The sequence below is a fragment of the Ictalurus furcatus genome, chromosome 15 (genome assembly GCF_023375685.1).
Source record: "Ictalurus furcatus strain D&B chromosome 15, Billie_1.0, whole genome shotgun sequence".
NCBI lineage: Eukaryota > Metazoa > Chordata > Actinopteri > Siluriformes > Ictaluridae > Ictalurus > Ictalurus furcatus.
Window position 1 is genome coordinate 3,856,134 of NC_071269.1, and position 18,930 is coordinate 3,875,063.

Below are 18,930 nucleotides of genomic sequence, written 5' to 3' on the forward strand. Positions count from 1 at the left end.
CTGTGACAGTTTTAACATTTAGAAAATATTCTGCAGCATTTGACAATCTGACCAATGTATTTTTTTATACTACATCATGGGCGAATTCTCAAATATGATTGGTCAAAAGGAGTTGATTAATATTCCCTGTACTCCCAAGCCGCCCATCACTTCCTGTTCAGATATCTAAAGTATGACGAAGCACAGCTTAGCCCAAAATATGCTGCATTTTAGTGCTGACAAAGTCATTACCCCATATGTAAAAGCAGAGTTGCACCCGTCCCTTATAGTACAGGCCCTGTACTAATACATATAACGCTATTCATCCCGTATTTTTGTACATGACATGTCATACATACACCAAGTCACTGTAGTGTTGAGAAAAGAAATATTAGTGAAATAAACTCAAAACAGCTTCACAATAAATAACGGGAGAAGCTCAAAACCAGTGTCAGCGTTATCGATGACCTGGTTGCAGAGACTCAGCGGCACGGTTCTTGGGGAGGAGAAGAAAAAAAATCTGTGTGTTAAACACATGAGGTTGTCAAAAGTAGGAAAACGGTTTAAAAGCAGCAAAAAAAATGATGAGTTTTTAAACCTTTTTAAAATTGAATCTCTTCCCCCCCCCCCCCCCCACCATCAAAAGGTGGCAAGCTATAACCTATTTCATGGCTAAATATATGACGCCATTAAGTACACTGAAGGAATAAGAATTCTTCCATGTAGATACATTTTTGGCCATATCGCCCATCTCTAGTATATAATATCACAACCCATTAGAAGGCACTGCCTCAAACTCGGCATTACCTGCCAGGGGCATTGGAGCGACGACGTGGTCACTTCTCGAAAGGGGGGGGGGGGGTTGTTGACATGCTAATGTACCCCAGACTGCAGGACTGCTTTGTCGCATTATCTAAAGCTTCTTGAGTGGGTCTCAGCAGGACCAGAGCATTGGGGAGTCACAAAGGCAAACCACAACCAGCTCTGGAAATCGGTTCAGAAGAATCCTGTTGTCCAGCGCTACGCTACCTAATGACAATGCTCACGTGTGGTTTGTTGTGGCCGACGGGGGTTGAAATGAAACGGCAGCAAAAGCTGGAGCCGGTTTTTGACAAATCAAACACCTTGCATGCGTGAGAGAAAAACCAAGCGTATCCAGTCGTGTTCATTATTTAAATATTTACGTCATCTACTATAGGTTGTTCTGCTGCGAAACATTATGGCCCAAAGGCTCCCGAATTCCTTTCCACTGCCTTTCCTGTAGATAAGCTGCATCATAATTATTGAGCAAAACTCCAGGAGAAGAGTTTAACCAACCAGGCTGCAGGGACCTCAGATTAGCAGTGCCTTTCAGATCAGAACAGGTAAAGGCTTGCCTTTGATTAAGTGTACCGGCAGCTCAGTTTGCAAATGGCTTTTACAGGACAAGTACACACGACGGAGGCAATGTTTAGCTTGATCCTGATCCCAGCCTGAATTAGCAGTAACCCTTCATTTAGGACAGAACTCCTGCAATGTTTACTCCGTGTTCTTGAATGCTGGAGAGAACTGTATAAAGTGTTGCTGGCACGTCATCCAAACCCTTTCTAGATTCTTTATAGTCAGAAGGCGTTGACTCATTTGCTATATGAGTCTCTGAATCTCTGACTTTAACTGCAAGCGCAATTTAACCCACAGGGCTATATTAACGCACTCGTTCAAATACGTTATACAAATACATGCATGGCAGACGCGCCACGTAATCAGATGAACAAACGTGTGTAATTGGTGATCTAGTGCAGCTTTCTGTGAGGAGATGTTTACTGAGCAGTTAAGGAAGGAGTCTCTAGTGTCAGTACTTTGTAATAGTCAGAGGTAAAGCAGTTCCTTTAAGTTCTCCAACACGGGGAAGAAGGATTTCGCACTTGCTGGTTTCTCGGTAACACGACAGACCGCATTTCTTTCCTTTTGTCTTCAACGAGATTAACTGTGGATAGCTGCTATAACGTAAGTGATAACAGCGCATCCCAAAGTGTTTTATTCGGCTTAAACCACAGTAAAGCGCCTATGATTACAATTGTTTTGTGTTTGTAAACAAAAAAAAATAAAAATCTGTTTATAGTTACATTAAAAGTTGTGGAACGTCTGTGAAAAAGTTCAATTAGAAAAATAAATCAACGCAAGTGATAGCAGGAACTAACTAGTTTGGACTAGAAAAGTTTTATTCTAGAGTTTTACATCTTCAGCTTTAGGTCTGAGCTCTCATTATTGCGAAGCCATTCAATGACATTTCCAAAAACATTCCTGCACGTCACTTCAATCACGCTACACGATACATCGGCTATGACGGATTGTGTTCATGCATAAACATCCATTTCTGGGTTTTAGTCAACCATAGCCGGGTAAACTTCTATAGAGGGATAAAGCAGACCAGAGCTAATATCATTTTTGCATTAGCATTTACTCCAACAGTGAAAGAAAATAAAAATCCCACATTTCCTTTCCAAGAGAGGGAAAAAAAAAAAAAAAAAAAAAAAAAAACTATAGAGAGATGGATTACGGAAGTCAGAAGAGAAAAAGATGTCAAATTTACCATCCCTCCCTCAGCAGCTGGATTAGAAACCCCCTCCCAGCAGTGTTTACCTACATTACACAATACAATACATACATTTTTGTAAAGAAGAGGAGAATAAAAACCTTTGCTATTTTGTAATATTACTATTGCACTAAATAATAATAATAATAATAATACATTTGATTTGAGGCTACAAACAGTAATATAACAATAGTAATATATTTCTGACTTAATTCACTTTTATGAGTTAAACCTCGTGGCTTTTATTTTGGAGGAAGACCTCCATTTACTGTTTTGGCAACAGTTTTTTTTAACTCACTTCTCATTACCAATCAGGTGAAATGCTGTAAACCTCTGCCCACAAAAATGTTTGCGATTACTCTAACGTAAACCCAAAGTGAACCTGGCACGTGTCGTGTCTAAATGACTCAAACTCGCAGCACAGGCAGAGATGAAGTTTCCTGTGAACCGAGCCGCTCGAACACACAGATGAGCCGCACACAGTCACACGGATTTCCCATCTCTAACACCAACGAGTGAAATATTAAATCTAAATCTTTACAGTGTCGGTCGGGTTGCATTTTTAAGACCTTTGAAATGTGGATTTAAGATATTTTAATGCTAATTAAGGCTTTATTTTTACATTAAGACATTTGAAGGACCCGTGGACACCCTAAAAAGACCTTGTGTGCATTCAAAGGTTCGGGACATGTTTCGCATGACAATACCTGAATTAGTGAGAAGACGTCACGTCAATACAAGTCTCGTGAAAGATCAATCGTTTCGCAAGACACAGACAACTAAAAATATTTGAAAAGGTCTGAAGTTCAGTGGCTTCGCATTTCAATAGACAGAGAAACACTGGAATCTTCTTCTTTGGACGGCTTCTTTTCGCCAACGTCAGACATATTGTAGGTTCGCGTTATATCACGCTTAGATTTAGTAGTCACTCATAATTAAGTCTTGGGTGGCTGTGGCCAGCCACACACCAAGATCTTTACTATGTGATCTGACGCCATGGCAGAATGGATCAGCGTGACATAATGGGGTTTGGCAGCAGGTGGGTCATGGCATTGCTGCAGGGGGTGTTGTAGTATGTGTGTGTGTGTGTGTGTGTGTGTGTGTTGGAGGAGAAACAATGGTGTGAGGTCTTCTTTCGCATCAGGCAGTGCTGAGAGTTTGCACCAACTCGTGTCCACACTTGCAAGAAGCGGCGTACCAGCTGAGATGCAGCTGTGTTTGCGGTCTGTCCCATAACTCGGAGAACTGCACACAGATGAAAGGCTCCGAATCCCACAACGATGCATCACAGATTAGCCACAGGCTGATTTGATCACAAAAAACAGGGATGCGAGATCCCAGCCTTGGACAAATAGTTTGGCTACAAAATTTTTTTTTAATGATGATTGTGGTATGTGAATATTCTCACAAGCTGTGGGGTCTGAAGTTGATCATCTCACTGACCTCACCCTCGATGTATGACAAACTAATGCAGATCCGTCAGCTTCCCATGTGTCCTGGCATGTTTGCTTTGGGCCACGCCTTTTACACATACAGTGTGCTGCCATTTAGCACTAGTGTCCTTTTTTTCCTAAAATCCTACAGCACTCTCCTCCAATGTCTGGTACGAGCGCAAGCACTGAGGACTGAAAATAACGAAAGGTCTAAAATGAGCCAATCAGCAAAGATGGGCTATAAACCTTACAGTACAACTTCCACCACAGCAACACAATGTTGTGTTAATACTGTAATAATGCTAATGAAAGTATTTGTTTTCCTTTTTTTTTTTTTTTTTTTTTTTTATAAACATACTGATAAAAAATGGCAAATTCTGATTGGTCAGAAGCTCCACATAATCAAAGCCTAATAATAATAAACTCATTTTAAAGATGTTTCTATTTAAGAAAGTAGAACCTATGACTGCTGCTACGGTGAAGTTTTGCGTAAGGAGGTGTTCGTTCAACATTATGGAAGGAGTCTCCAGTGTCAGTACTTTTCAAAAGCGAGAAAAAAAAAAAAAGAGTAACTGGTGAGTGAATGTATAGCTGTTACAATATAAGTGATAACATGACCTGCTTGTGCTGTGATAATATATAAAATAATCCACTTTGGGACGGTAAAGGTAACTCTGCTTCTGATTGGGCCACATCACATCAACCCATCAGCACACCCAATCGAGTTGTACTCCTTACTAAGCGATAGTAAGGTTTGTTCTCATTCCAGCACTGTGTGGCTCACCCGGGTTTAAAGTACATCTACTTCACTCAAAAATGACTCACTCACTTTCAACAATGGAGGCGCTTCAAGGCAGACATTCGGTCACTCGTTCGTCTACGGTTCGAGTGGAGCGAGCGCAAACAAAAATGTCTGGATTCGCTCTAATCAATGACGACGAACACAATCTCCCACCATGGGGTTTGTCATTGTGTAAAACTCCTGTTCAGATGTATATACTATTACATTATGTGCAGTACATTGCTTCACATTAGACTTGCACAATATGGATGATTTACATAAATAGTAAAGAGTTTAAGCATTTGGTACTGCTTCTAAAAATTGACCTCAAAGTCATCCAATGGGGCGGAGTGTCGATGACATAGAAATGACTGGGACGCCAACGGTATCAATTATGAATCAAGTCAATCTTGAACAAATCTTTTTTTTTTATTTTGTTGTTTGAGTCACATGAAATTAAATGACCTTCAATATGCTAAAACAAACAACAATGAAACAATAAGTTACTGTATATAGCAGTACGGAATGGAAAAGTAGCACTACAATCTAAACTAAAAATGTACAAATGAGAACGTTTATGCCTTTATTTGAATGTGTAATTGTAGTTGAACTACATCTAAATGAAACTGCTTGATCGTGGGTTGAATTTTACGCAGTCCGAACAGGATTTCAGAGTTTTTCCTGGATTGTTGCAGCCAAAAATGCTTGGTTTTGCGGCGTCTTTGTTCAAAATTTGCGATGCCGTTTGAGGGTTTTTTTCGTGCTTCTTTGGCGGAAAACTACTTGAATTGGCGAAATTGCAGCGGTCTTTCGCAGTGATGTTTGTTGGTAAAATAGGCCTTTTAGCTGAACTCGTGTTCGACGAACGTGAATCGAAGACGGCTTTGACTGAACGTGCCTTGTGATGACGTAACGACACGTCTTGGCCCAAATCTGCGGCCATTTTTAAAAACTGCAAACGCCTGAGAATACTGCGGAGTTTCCTTGATTTCGTGTTACTTTCTGTGATCGCAAAAAAAAAAACAAAAAAAAAAAACGCAAAATCCTGGAGGGACTGAATTATAATAAATCAGGTGGAGATTCGGAGTAATTGAAATTCAGTCAGTACGTTTACATGGACAACAATAATCCGATATTAACCGGATTAAGACAATACTCTGATTAAGAAGCTACCATGTAAACAGCAATTTTTATTTACCTTAAGCCGATTAAAGTCGTACTCGAAGTAAACACAAAACACAAATTAAGACATGTGGAGTCTTCCTGTTTTAGTCACATTATCGAGCTGTATTACAGACATGTACACACCTTAATCACACTATTAACGTCGCGTGAGAGTTTTCACCGCATTTTGCGGCAAACAAGAGATCATGGCTGCGTGATCCGCTTACTTACCTACTATAGGCTTATAGTAGGTGAAATACATGTATCTCCGCTACTCTATAGAAGGTAAGTACGCGGTTTGGGACGCATACTAGGGCTTCAATCATCTATCTATCTATAATTCAATCGTCTATTTGTACGTACAGCATGACAAACAATTAACCGCACTTGAAGCGTTCGTAAATTTTTCATAAAAACACCCAAAACTGTATACGGTACCATAACAAAGACGAACCGTATGTCGATACATGAAATACTGGAGGGACGTCGGACGGCGTGGCACGGTGACGTAATGACGTGCGCTGTTAATCTAATTATGTTCTATAACATGTAAAACGGGTACATGAAAGTAGTATTCTAAAAGCGACTCATGTAAACAACTTAAATCACATTATTATCTTACTCAGAGTAAGCTCAATAATTACATTACTGCTGTCCATGTAAACGTAGTCATTGAATTAATTTGTGTTTGAATTTGAAGCACTGAATTTCAGACAAAGATTCACCAGGAACTGAATTTAAGGTTTTGTTGAGTTTTTTTTTTTTACACCCAATTAAGTTTACAAACCTTAAATTTGATTTCAAGTTCCCTTGAAAATTCAAACAACGGCATAATTCATAACTTTCAAATTCGGCACATTTATCATTCTGTATAACACAGTCATACTCAACAAAACAAAAAGTATGTTTTTTCGACTTCCCGGATACGCAGGAAAACTACAATCTCCATTATCCCTTGGTTTCAAAACACTAAACGACGAAGTATGGACGTAATCTTACTTGCTGAAACTTTCACGGTGACACTTCTTGTGTTTTCCACCAAATTAATGGATTATTCTTACTGTCAATAACTTCTCAGTGCAAGCATGTGCTAAATGCAAGGAAACACAGAGATAAGGCCTGAGCGGATATGGTGAGAATGCTGTTGGGACACCCCGGGATGGAGCTGGGAATGCGTTTCAAGCCTGCGAGCCTGTAAAGTATACAGGCTCTTTTCTTTTTCAGCTGTCATGATTAGAAGCTTCTAATCCCCAACTGTTTGGCCTGAGCATGAAACCATAAACCACACAAAGTTGACAGGCAGCACGCAAAGCAGATTTAAAACGTACACGCTCTGGAAGAAGTCCTAACTTCCCAACCTCCACACTACGCTGAACACCAAAGCATTGTGCATGTTGAGGATCACGTGGCTAGCCGAGGTATCCAGGATGGTGGATCTATATCCTGACATTACGCAAGACTTTAAAAATGTGGGCACCCTAAAAGAGGTCATTGAATGCGTCGTAAGACGGAAAACGATCCGACACAACATCCTGGAACTAAGCTAGATACGGGTGCAGGAAACCAGGTCAAGCGGGCCACCTAAGCAGCATTCCACCAATGTAGTCAGCGAGGACTTGCAGCACTATACTCTGGGAGAGAGAGTAAACTGAATTAGTCGTGGTCTACACATTTTTTTGTACACAAACAAAACAAAAAGACAGAGCTGTAGCAATGTGGATGTGACACACCAGTTGTTTTAATCTAGTTGTTTATATAAAGTCATGTGAAAAAATAAGTACACCCCATGTTTTTGGGTTTTTTTCATATTTGGACGACCAAACATTTGATCCTCTTTGAAACCGTGCCTATTAATTGATACTCTATCAAATGACACAATTGACATTTTGTAGTCATTTTCAAAATTTAAAGTAACAACAACAACAACAACAACAAAAAAACAGATCAGTCACATGGAGAAAGTACGTACACCCCTACGTTTATCACAACTTTAAAATTAGAATCAGGTGTTTAAGATCGGGTGCCAGTGATTAGAACCTGCTTAGGGGAGTGCAGGTGGAACCGGTCTTATTTATATCCCTCTCATATCTAGTGTCTGGTGTTCCCAATGCTATTGAGGTTTCTTGTGTCATCATTGCAAGCTCTAAAGAGTTCTGTAAGGCCTTCAGAAAAAACGTTGTGGATGTCTATTAGTCTGACAAGGGATTTAAAAAGACCTCCAATTGATTTGAAATACATCCTTCCACTGTAAGGAAAATCATCTACAAAGGGCGCAGATTTCAAACGACTGTCAATTTGTTCAGGACTGACCATCCCAGCGAATTCAGCCCAAGAGCAGACCGTCTGATGCAAAAAGAAGTCTCCGAGAACCCCAAAATTTCATCACAGGATGCTTCTACAATCAGAAAGAGATTGCACAAATTTGGCCTGCATGGGAGGCGTGCCAGGAAAAAGCCTTTGCAAGAGTACAGTTGGAATAACATGCTCTGGAAATATGAATCAAAGATAGAGTTGTTTGGCCACAGTAACAGCAGACATGTTTGGCACAGACCAAAGACAGCTTTTCAGGAGAAGCACCTCATACCATCTGTGAAGCACGGTGGTGGAAATGTTATAGTTTGGGGTTGATTTGCTGCCTCAGGGACTGGACAGCTTGCATTCATTGATTCAACTATGAATTCTGCATCATATGACCTTTCAGCAGGATAATGATACAAAGCACACTAGTATATCCACCAAGAAATGGTGGGTTATGGAATGGCCTAGTCAAAGCCCGGACTTGAATCCCATTGAAATGTTGTAGGGGGATTTGACAGTACATGCAAGAAAACCCTCAAACATCTTGCAACTGAAAGAATATTGCATGGAAGAGTGGTCAAAAATTCCAACAAGCTGAAGTCAGAGACTGGTGAACAATTATGCAAAACGCCTACAAGAAGTTATTTCTGCTAAAGGGGGCAATACTAGCTTCTGAGGCCAAGGGTGTACTTACTTTTTCCACAGAAGAATCCCACATCTACTGATATTTCTGTAGAGTAAATGATAGAAAAAGCTATTTTTCTTTGTGGTTTTGTTCAAGTATATCAACTTTATTAATAGGCACTGTTTCAAAGATGATCAAATGTCTGCTTTTCCAAATATGTCAATAAAGCCAACAATTTCCAAGGGGTGTATTTATTTATTCACACGACAGTAATTATATAGTGTCAGCTCCATGTTCTTCCAGCTTGGGTGATTTTTGAGATTTCTATGCGCACTTGGTAAAGGTTTGCTTACATTTTCTCAGTCATCATACACTATATGCCCAAAAGATTGTGGACACCGCTCCATCACACCTATATGTGCTTTTTGAACATCCTTTTAGGTTAATTTAATTGCCTGTGCACTGTGAACCAAACTAAACCAAACCAAACCACAAATAAAGCAAAAGTATAAATTTAGCTCCAAGTCAATCTCGGTAAACAGACTGATATTTGCCAAATATGAAAGTGCCAATGCGCAGGACGGTCCTCCAACTCACTGTACTTAGTAGTGCAGTTCAGGTTGGAATAAAATAAGCCAGGTTCACTTTTGAGTTCTTGCACCCAATATCTACCACCTATTCAGACATTTTCAGGTTCTATAAGCACACACAAGACCCCTAAGGTTATGCATTAAAACGTGAGTTTCTAAACTTTAGTCCAGGACCCACTGGCCAATCAGCTTCATGCAATTGTGAATTGTTTAAATATAGTATGATGTGAGAGAGACCATCGCCACGCCCACTTTCGGGTTAAATCTAAATACAGATTAAACAGAGTACACACGTACGCATTACAACCATTCAACAACCAGCCAATAAACTAATAAACTGCTGATCTGAGGCATTAAAGGATTGATCTTTGCGTGAGTGTTGCGTCCACATGAACCACTTCCATCAAATGAACCTTGCTCAGAGTACACAACCCATAAGCCTTTGCCTCATAAGCAGGCTAAGCATAAAGTTAAAGGCTAAACATTTCATAGCTCAAGTTACTTTACTAAATCACAAAGTGGAACAGCAAGCAAATTCAAGAATGTTTACTTGCACGCCACTATTTTAATGGCTATATATTAAACCATATCAAAGGAAATCATTAAGGAATGAGTCACAAAAAAAAAAAAAAGGAGCCTCATCTAAATTTATCTGTCTCGATATGTGTGCGCGTATAATAGAGAAACAATTTATCATCAGTTTAAGTTCAGCATGTTTATCTTCTTCGCTTATTCGTCCCGTTTTAACATCTCTCACCATCAGGATCTACTTACAGCTCCACCGCAGAGAAATCATTGGTCCGGAAAAGCAGAGCGAAGAATCCAGTAGCAATTACCAACCGATTGCTAACACAGAGGCAGGGGACACTTAGCGGTGCTAGTAAACCAAAAGATAATAAAAAGCTTTTATTGCTGTTTTGTCAGAGCTGATTGATACTTACGACCCTGAAATTCCAAACGCATAGCCCGGGTAGCATCTAGAAACTAGCTCAATTGAATCCAACGAGGCGTCTAATAAGTAGTAAAGTTGAGCTACAATGGGAAAAAACGGATGTGCCTAGTTCTGAATAATGCAATTATAGGGTCATTGTGTGGACAATAGCATTCTGGGACGGGGCAGTAACACTAAAGACGTGCTAAAAGACTACCAGCACTACCAAGACTTTCCATTACCCAAAATTTCCAAGATATCTGGTGGTCTTGAGGCATAACTCATACGACATACAGTATTTTTAACTTCATATTAAGACTTTCATTCAATTATAACACAATGCCTGCCCCTATTGTTCTTCACTGAACACCACAATCCAGAGCCAATTTCTTTTTTTTGTGCAGTTAGGGCACATTCTTGCCTCAGATCACTCCTCTGTCTAGACATGACAGAATGATAGCGGTATCCGAGTGCTGATAAAGATAGTTGTATGTAGAATTATTCATTAGTCCAGTTAGCGAGTGAACGCACCAGTGTACTGCCCAGTCCCAAGATGCAGTTGCCCGCAATCCTAACTGACTAGGCTAAATAGTGGTAGCTAATATAATGTAATAAAATGGTGAGCTAGTTGAGCGATATAATACAGACTAAAAGAAACATAGACTGCATTTACATCAACAAAAAATGGCCAACATTTTGGCTATAAGCTGCAAGGTTTGGTCCTTGTGCTGCAGTTATTAGGTGCATCCCAAATAGCATACTTCTGCACAAACGTAGGTCATTTTGTAGTATAAATAGAGTGAGTAATGTGTTCACATTGAAAATTGCAACAAGAAGAGGTGCACTTCAAGTACCCGGATGATGCACTTATTCATCCGAAAAAACGTGTGGACTGTTGCCCAGTTCATGCACTCGACAGTCGCAGCATTGCTTACTTAGAGGAGCTACCATGTGCTGGATGCTAGATCAAATTTGCTCAGAAACACAAAAAGGGAACGTAAAAAAGTTCAGTAATTACAAAATATACACTAAATCAAGGTGTAATTACTACGCTTTGCCTTTGTGGGGCACTATACTGCTTAATTGTTTACATCCACACCCACAATTTTCTATGTTCACTTTGAGTCCTGTAAGCAAAATTCGCCTGCGGAGACGATTACGCCTCTGTCTGATGCTGACGGAGGTCATGTTGGGCATAAAACATAACATGGACATAAACAGTGCATTACACCACCTTTTAACGGATTATGTTTAAATGTAACAAATGAATTTCTCTGTTTTGCTAAAGTTAATAAGAAATATTTTTTCCGAGCCTATTTGTCAGGCAACTATGAATAAAAAAAAACCCCAAAAGACAACATGAATAGCCTGGACAGATAATCTTTGAGCTTGTCGATCTAAGACCAATGACTTTTTGAGTCAATTCAAGAAGTTTTATTACACCACAGAATAACTGTGTCAAATATAAGAGATCATAGATCAGTGTTACCAGCATCGTCTCAGCCCCTTCATTTAACCCAATGAGATTCCATTTACTCCACAGAGATATCAACAACCATCACAAAACCAAAATATAATGTACCATCATTTTTATATAGTCTAGGTACATACATTACACGTTTCGGTATGTATGATCGGTTTGGGTCAAAATGACCCATTTTAACAGGTTATCATTTAAGACCAACAATAAACGGATTAAAAATGCATAATTATGATTATGACGCAGTTTTCTGTAAGGAAAGGTCTATTTAGCATTTACGGAATGAGTCTCCAGTGTCAAGGCCTTTGTACCATCCTGCTGAAAAACAAACAAACAACAAAAAAAAAACCCTCATAGAATTTGAAATGGTTTAAATGGTTATAATAAGAATTGTATTGGTTTTAATGGAAACTGTAATGGTCCTTGAGGGTCTCTAATGGTAATTTGTTGCATTCTATTGGTGGAATGTTATGTCTAGGATCCAGGTCCTTAATATGTCCTACTACATAATGGAAACCATTTGTTAATGGTTTTAATGGTTAACAGCAGATCGTTTGTAGTGGAAACCATTAGGATTTCTGTGATGGCCTCTATTGTTTGTTTGTTTTTCAGCAGGACAGTCCGAAGTAAATCCGTAATAGGAAGTTTTCTGACACTGAGGGAAAAAAAGCAGCTTTTTTTGTCTTAATTATAGCTGCTGCAACATCAAGTGATAACTGGAACGAACTTGTTTCTTGGACAACAATAAATGACATACAAAATGTTAACCTGTAAATGCAATGAAAAGTAAGATATGTTGTTTTTTAATAAATCAAAATTGGCATGTCTGCCAAAGCGCTATGGTACATGATTCCTTCCTGTTCCGATTTCTTTCAAAAACGGTACAACTGTGTTACTATAAATTCTAAAGCGATGATGTTGGCGGATGGGGCCAAAAGTAGCCACGCGATAGGGTTGGCTAATATGACAAAAATATCATATCACGATACTTGAGGACATTTCTAAGATACACGACGTGCATCACGATATATCATTAACCTAACAAACTGTCTGTACAAAACAGTAGTAAAATAAACACAATTAAACGGTTCAACTGACTTTGACGATACTTTAAAAAAAAAAAAAAAAACATCACCATACCAACGATATCTCAGAAAAGTGCATCACGTAATCATTTACCACGATATCAACATTATATCGATAGATCGCCCAGCCCTACTAAGTTACACAAGGTTTACGTTACTAAATAACACGTGACGAAGCGGAGTGCATCAAGGCCGTATGTTAGGTCCGTTTTCATTCCTGTTAAACCGTGTGACTCTTTCGGCGTAGAGTGTAAAAGGAAAAGTTGACGATCAGCACTCAAGGTGTTCGCCGTGAGACTTGAGACAAGCGCATGGAAATAAAGCTGAGAACGTTTACAGGCATGCACCACATCTATGAATAGCCGGTTCCCGTGGACAAGATTAGATCAGGAGAAGATCCACTCCAGCAGGCGAGATTCCTCTACACAATAAGCAGTGTAAAATCAGTGTTCCCTTCAACCATGTACTACTCTACTCGATCAATCAGCAAAAAGGGGGACCGCTCACGGCCTCTTGGGTGGTACCACCTATGAAGGGTGCATCTTTGTGTATTTAAGGTATGCTTTCCTGAGAATGCACCAGCTAAAGACATGCAAAGATCATTAATTCAAACGTTTTGTGCATGCACTTTCTTCAGAAATAACGTCACTTTTAGATAACCCTACTTCAAGGAGAGGTCATGCACGTACAATACACACAAGGTGTGTGAATGAAAGCAGCGCATGAAGTCATGCACAGTAGTTCACTTACGTTAATGAGATGCGCCCCGAGTAGGGAGATGATCAAAACAGAAAACTTTCGCACTCCTGTCCGCGTCCCCATCTTTTTTTTTTCCAGGCGGCCCACGGACTGAGAAAGTCTCAAGTTTCTGAGTCACTCGAGTGGAAAAGCGGTGCTGTGTCTCCGTGCCACACTCATTTACCGAACGGAGCCGTGCGCGTGCGTGCGTTTGTGTGTGTGCGTGTGTATGTATGTATGTGCGCGCGACGAGTGTTGCTCCCAAAACTGGTCAGGATTGCGATATCCGTTTCAGCTTTTATCTGCTTCCTGTTTTATTCTGCGGACCCGAAAAAGTTGTGCGTACTCGGAGTCCGACGCTGTCTGATGTAAAAACAGAAACGGAGAGAAAAGCACGCATCCGATCATACAACGAAGAAACGCCACCTACAGCTACAGAAAAAACAAACAACAGTGGACTGGGTTGCCAGATATGTTTGCATTTTAAAGCCGAGTTCCAAAAGCATTCCCAAACGGTATAATTGAATGAATTGTAAACAGTAAAAAGTTATAAATAGGGAATAATAATAAATTCAATATTATATCAGATCCCAAACATCATTTTTGCTTGACCAATGAGAGGAGGACTTTTGACGAAACATCGAAAAATGGGGTTTATGCTAAATCTGGCAATGTTAAATCGGCCTTAAACTTTCTAAAAAAAAAAAAAAAAAAGTACTTTTTGAATCTTTTAATTGATACTATGGAAGAAAATACTGTTTTGTTGATTTTTTTTAATTAAAACCATGCATTAAAGCTAATATTTGTGCATTGAAAAGCACAGATTTAAACACAGAAATGCTGTACTGAGTTATGCTCCTGGCTTCAACCTTGTTATTGTATTAGCGCCCTCTGCTGCTCATTAAACATACTGCAGGCACTACAGTAAATAAAGCAGGGCTTTCCCACCCTGCTGAAAAAACAAACAAACAATAGAACACCTCGTAGAAAATGTAATGGTTTTAATGGTTATAATGGGAAATGTATTGGTTTTCATGTAAACTGTAATGGTCTCTACTTGTGATTTGTTGCCTTCTATCAGTGGCATGTTATGTGTCGTGGATACCATTAAGGACCAATAGAACGCCTTTGACATTTGTTGATGGTTTTAATGGGTAACAACTATGCTTTGTAATGGAAATTGTAGTGGAAACCATTAGAATTTCTCTGATGGTTTCTATTGTTTTTCTTCTTTTTTTTCCAGCAGGGCAAACTAAGGGTTGCATAGTTCGTTTTACAAATGGGGTCGTGAGAGAAACTCAAATTGTTTAATTCGTCTATTTTACAGATTAATATCAGCAATATCGAAGACGGATTTTGTGTCTTCGATATTTCGACATGTTAGAGGGAGTCACATTCAGACGAGCCACATATACTTAAGGTTAGGGTGCATATTATTTCAGTCTTTTCACTATCCTGACACTGCACTAGGGTAGTTCAGCAATAAAAATTGGACGGATTTCCCCATCCATCTACCTCTGCTGAACAAACTAGCCGTGTATATCAAATCGCTTATGTACTATTTTAGACTGTTGGTGAGTACTAACACTAACCGGTTATCCTATTACAGTTACTTTAAAAATGTAGCCTTCAAACCCACCGAAAGGTCTGTTTTACCATAACAATCCTCTGGGTTTTCTTGATTAAATAAATACATTTAAAAGCATGGTCAGAGTTTTTGATTTGAGATGCAGCCCATGAAGACAATCACAAAGACAGCGGAAATTTTTAAGGCAGACAGAGCTCACCGGTGTGTTTTCCATCACTGTGCATGACACTGTGCGTTAAACATTTTACAGTTTGACTTGGAAACCTGATGGACAGTATAGCTTGGTTCTGATGTTCCTATCTAGTCAATGCCATTTTTAAACACACCAGGTTCTTCTGCTCGGGGTCAGGCCATATATGTTTCCTAGAACAACACAACACTTCCCACTAGACTGGTAAATAAGTGCAAGGAAGATTCCTTTAATTTTTACATATACTTATGTTACTGACATAGTACAATATTCAAATAGTATAGTAGTCCTATATTATAAATCTGGAGAAAAAAATTTATGTAGGGAAAATTCATTAACTCAGTTTGGGGTTGTTTGCCCAAAATATTCAGGAACCCCTGAAATAAGGGAAAGTGAGAATAACAAATGCATTCATTCATCCATCCATCTATAATAGTCAGTTTATGCTCAGGGTTATAGTAGATCTGGGAACACTGGGTGTGAGGTGGGAATACACCCTGGATGGGACACTGGTCCATTACAGTGCACCATGCATACACACATTCACACCCTCACTCACAACTAAGTGCAATTCAGTGTAGCCAGTTCACCTACTGGCATCATTTTTAGAGGATGGAAGAAGCTGTAAAGCCCCGAAGAAACCCACTTAGACACAGGAGGAACATGCCACATTTCACAGAGACAGTAACCCAAGCTCAGGATCGAACCAGGGACTGTAACTGTAACTACCTTCTGTGCCAACATACCGCCCATAGTTTTACATAAACCTGTCAATGATAGTCAGTTTTTAAAAACAAGCACACCACTAAGACCTTAGCTATATGCCCGTGTGTTCAGCACGTGTGTGTGTGTGTGTGTGTGTGTGTGTGTGTGTGTGTGAGAGCAGCTGCTTTAGATTTAGACATTAACTTCAGCTCCCTGAACATAAGTAAGAAAGTGAAAATAACCGGGCAGAAACAAGTCATTGCATGTTAACTTGCTCTGTAGATCTTTTGCCATTTGTGGTCAAACCCTAAATAGACTCCAGAATTAGGCACTGTGAAAAATTCAGCTGTTAGAATCCAAGCCCTCCGCACACATTGCACCCGTTCTGCAACAGTTACACTGGCTACCAGTGACGACCGGTTGTGATATTTGACGTGAAACTCCACGACATCTCATGGAAGTGTCAGCAAAGTGGGATGAAAATATCAGCTCAAATGGAGATCAGATCTAGGGGATGTTTCTCTCTGTGACGTGACTGTCACTGCTATACTGCATGAATCTACAGTCTGGGCTGAAACGAAATCAGCCCCATCCTCACTTCTGTGTATTTTTCTTAAGACCACTGGTGGTGCTGTTGCGCTTGGTTCCAGGAAAGTCTAACATAATCTGATTTAAGACATTTGTTATCAGCAATTAATCTGATCTGGATGACAAAAATTAAAACATTATATTGATGTATTTTTCATCAATATAAAGGGGAACTCAGCCCTGTTAGCATATTTATATCAGCCGGCCCTTCTGGCTGCTTGTTTTACTGAGAATGCTTTCTCCTGCCTTATCTCCCTGAGCTCTACATTCACACTCTCACGTGGTGCCTAAGACCAGTATGGCATCAATAGAGGGCAGATCTTGTAAGGCCATAGCCCCCAAACTTTGCAATTGCCTCTCCTAGGGACTCCAAATAGACCCCAAACAAGACTCTTGTCCTTCTTCACGAGTTATCTTAAAACTTCCATCCATCCATTCTTTTTCCATACCGTTTATCCTACACAGGGTCGCAGGGAGCCTGGAGCCTATCCCAGGGAACTCGGGGCACAAGGCAGGGGACACCCTGGACAGCGTGCCAACCATCACAGGGCAGAATCACACACACATTCACACACTACGGAGAACTTGGGGATGGCAATCAACCATACAATGCATGTCTTTGAAGCGGAGGCGGAATTCGAGCCCCAAACCCCGGAGTTGCGAGGCAACATTGCTAACCACTAAGCCACCATGCCCCCTCATCTTAAAACTTTTTAAACACTTTTGAACACTTTTGTCTTTCTTCTTCTTTCTCGTAGTCTGTCTTCTTCTTCCTCTTCTATCGCATGGAACCATGCATACACATTCACACCCCCATTCACATATAGGACGACTTAAGATAGTTCACATGGGTTTCTTCCTACCTCCTACAAATGCTTGTAGGTGTACTGGCTACTCCATATTGCCCATGTTTGAATATGTGTGTGCGTGGTGCTTTGCAATAGACTGGGGACTGGGAGCCAATGTAAAAAAGTCACAGCTAAAAATGTAAGGATTAAATTAGGAAACTTGGAGCATTTGAGTCCTTAAATAAATATTGTCAAATCTGATCTATTGCAGATTTTAAAAATATGATGATAATTATCATGATATACAAATCTGTTTTTATATTTGTATTTCTGTAAATCTGTATGCGCTCAATGAGCAAATCTGATCTAATGATTGACTTACAACACATGCCAAGTTATAAATCTTCACTAGAGCATACGCACATGCCTGAGAACTTTTAGTTAAATAGTTCCAAGTAAAATTGCAGTGCATTTGGATGTGCAAAGTTACATCTGGCTTATTTTCCTGACACAGATGAAGAAGTCCAGATGTTAACGATAACAATGATGAACAAACTGGTCCTCAAACATCTTAGATAATGCGATAACAGTGACCTCAAGTGGACAACCGTGTTATTGCAGCCGATTGAAATATATTTTCTTAAAGTAGGACATGAAGGAAGGAATGAATGACACACTAAATAAATTAATAAAATCCCTTGAAAATTTTTTTTATATATATATTTATGTACATGCAACTATCCAAGAAGCCAGTCATGCAGACACAGGTCAAGAGCTTCAGTTAATGTTCACATCATACATCTGAATGGTGAGAAAATGTTATCTCTGTTGTATGGGTGTTGGTGCCAGACAGGCTGGTTTGATGTTTTTTTCTTCAGAAACTGCTCATTTTCCTTGATTTGATTTTCACACACAACAGTCTCAGGAATTTACACAGAATGGTGTGGAGGGAAAAAATGCAGTTCTGTGGGCAGAAACAGCTTGTTGATTAGAGAGGTCAGAGAAGAATGGGCAGCCCGGTTCGAACAGACAGACAGTAACTAAAATAATTACTCTTTACAACTGTAGTGAGCAGTAAAGCACCTCAGAATGCACGATTTACTGAACTTTGAGGTGGATGGGATACAACAGGAGAAGACCACGTTAGGTTCCACTCCTGTCAGCCATGAAAAGGAATCTGAGGCTACAGTGGACACAAGTTCACCCAAACGGGACAGTAGACGATTGGAAAAAGGCCTGGCGGTGTTTTAAATAAGTAATATCTGAGTAAATAAATCTTTTTGAGAATTCTTGTATAAATCCAAATGTTTTCACTTTGTTTTTTGGTAGTTAACTACTATATTTAGTAGAATTAACCATATTTAAAACTGACTTATATGCATTCATTGATAT

General features: G+C 39.6%; 1 protein-coding gene across 7 annotated transcripts in view; it reads right to left on the reverse strand.

The window, feature by feature from the left end:
- The window catches only part of hspg2 (heparan sulfate proteoglycan 2), a 123,381-nt gene extending 109,037 nt beyond the window's left edge, over window positions 1-14,344 (reverse strand). For all 7 annotated transcript variants that reach the window (XM_053644092.1, XM_053644090.1, XM_053644094.1 and 4 more), the window contains exon 1: window positions 13,692-14,344. In XM_053644092.1, coding sequence (XP_053500067.1) covers window positions 13,692-13,763 — 72 coding nt within the window. In that variant the 5' untranslated portion in view covers window positions 13,764-14,344. The remainder of the gene's footprint in view (window positions 1-13,691) is intronic.
- Between the last annotated feature and the right edge of the window lie 4,586 nt (window positions 14,345-18,930).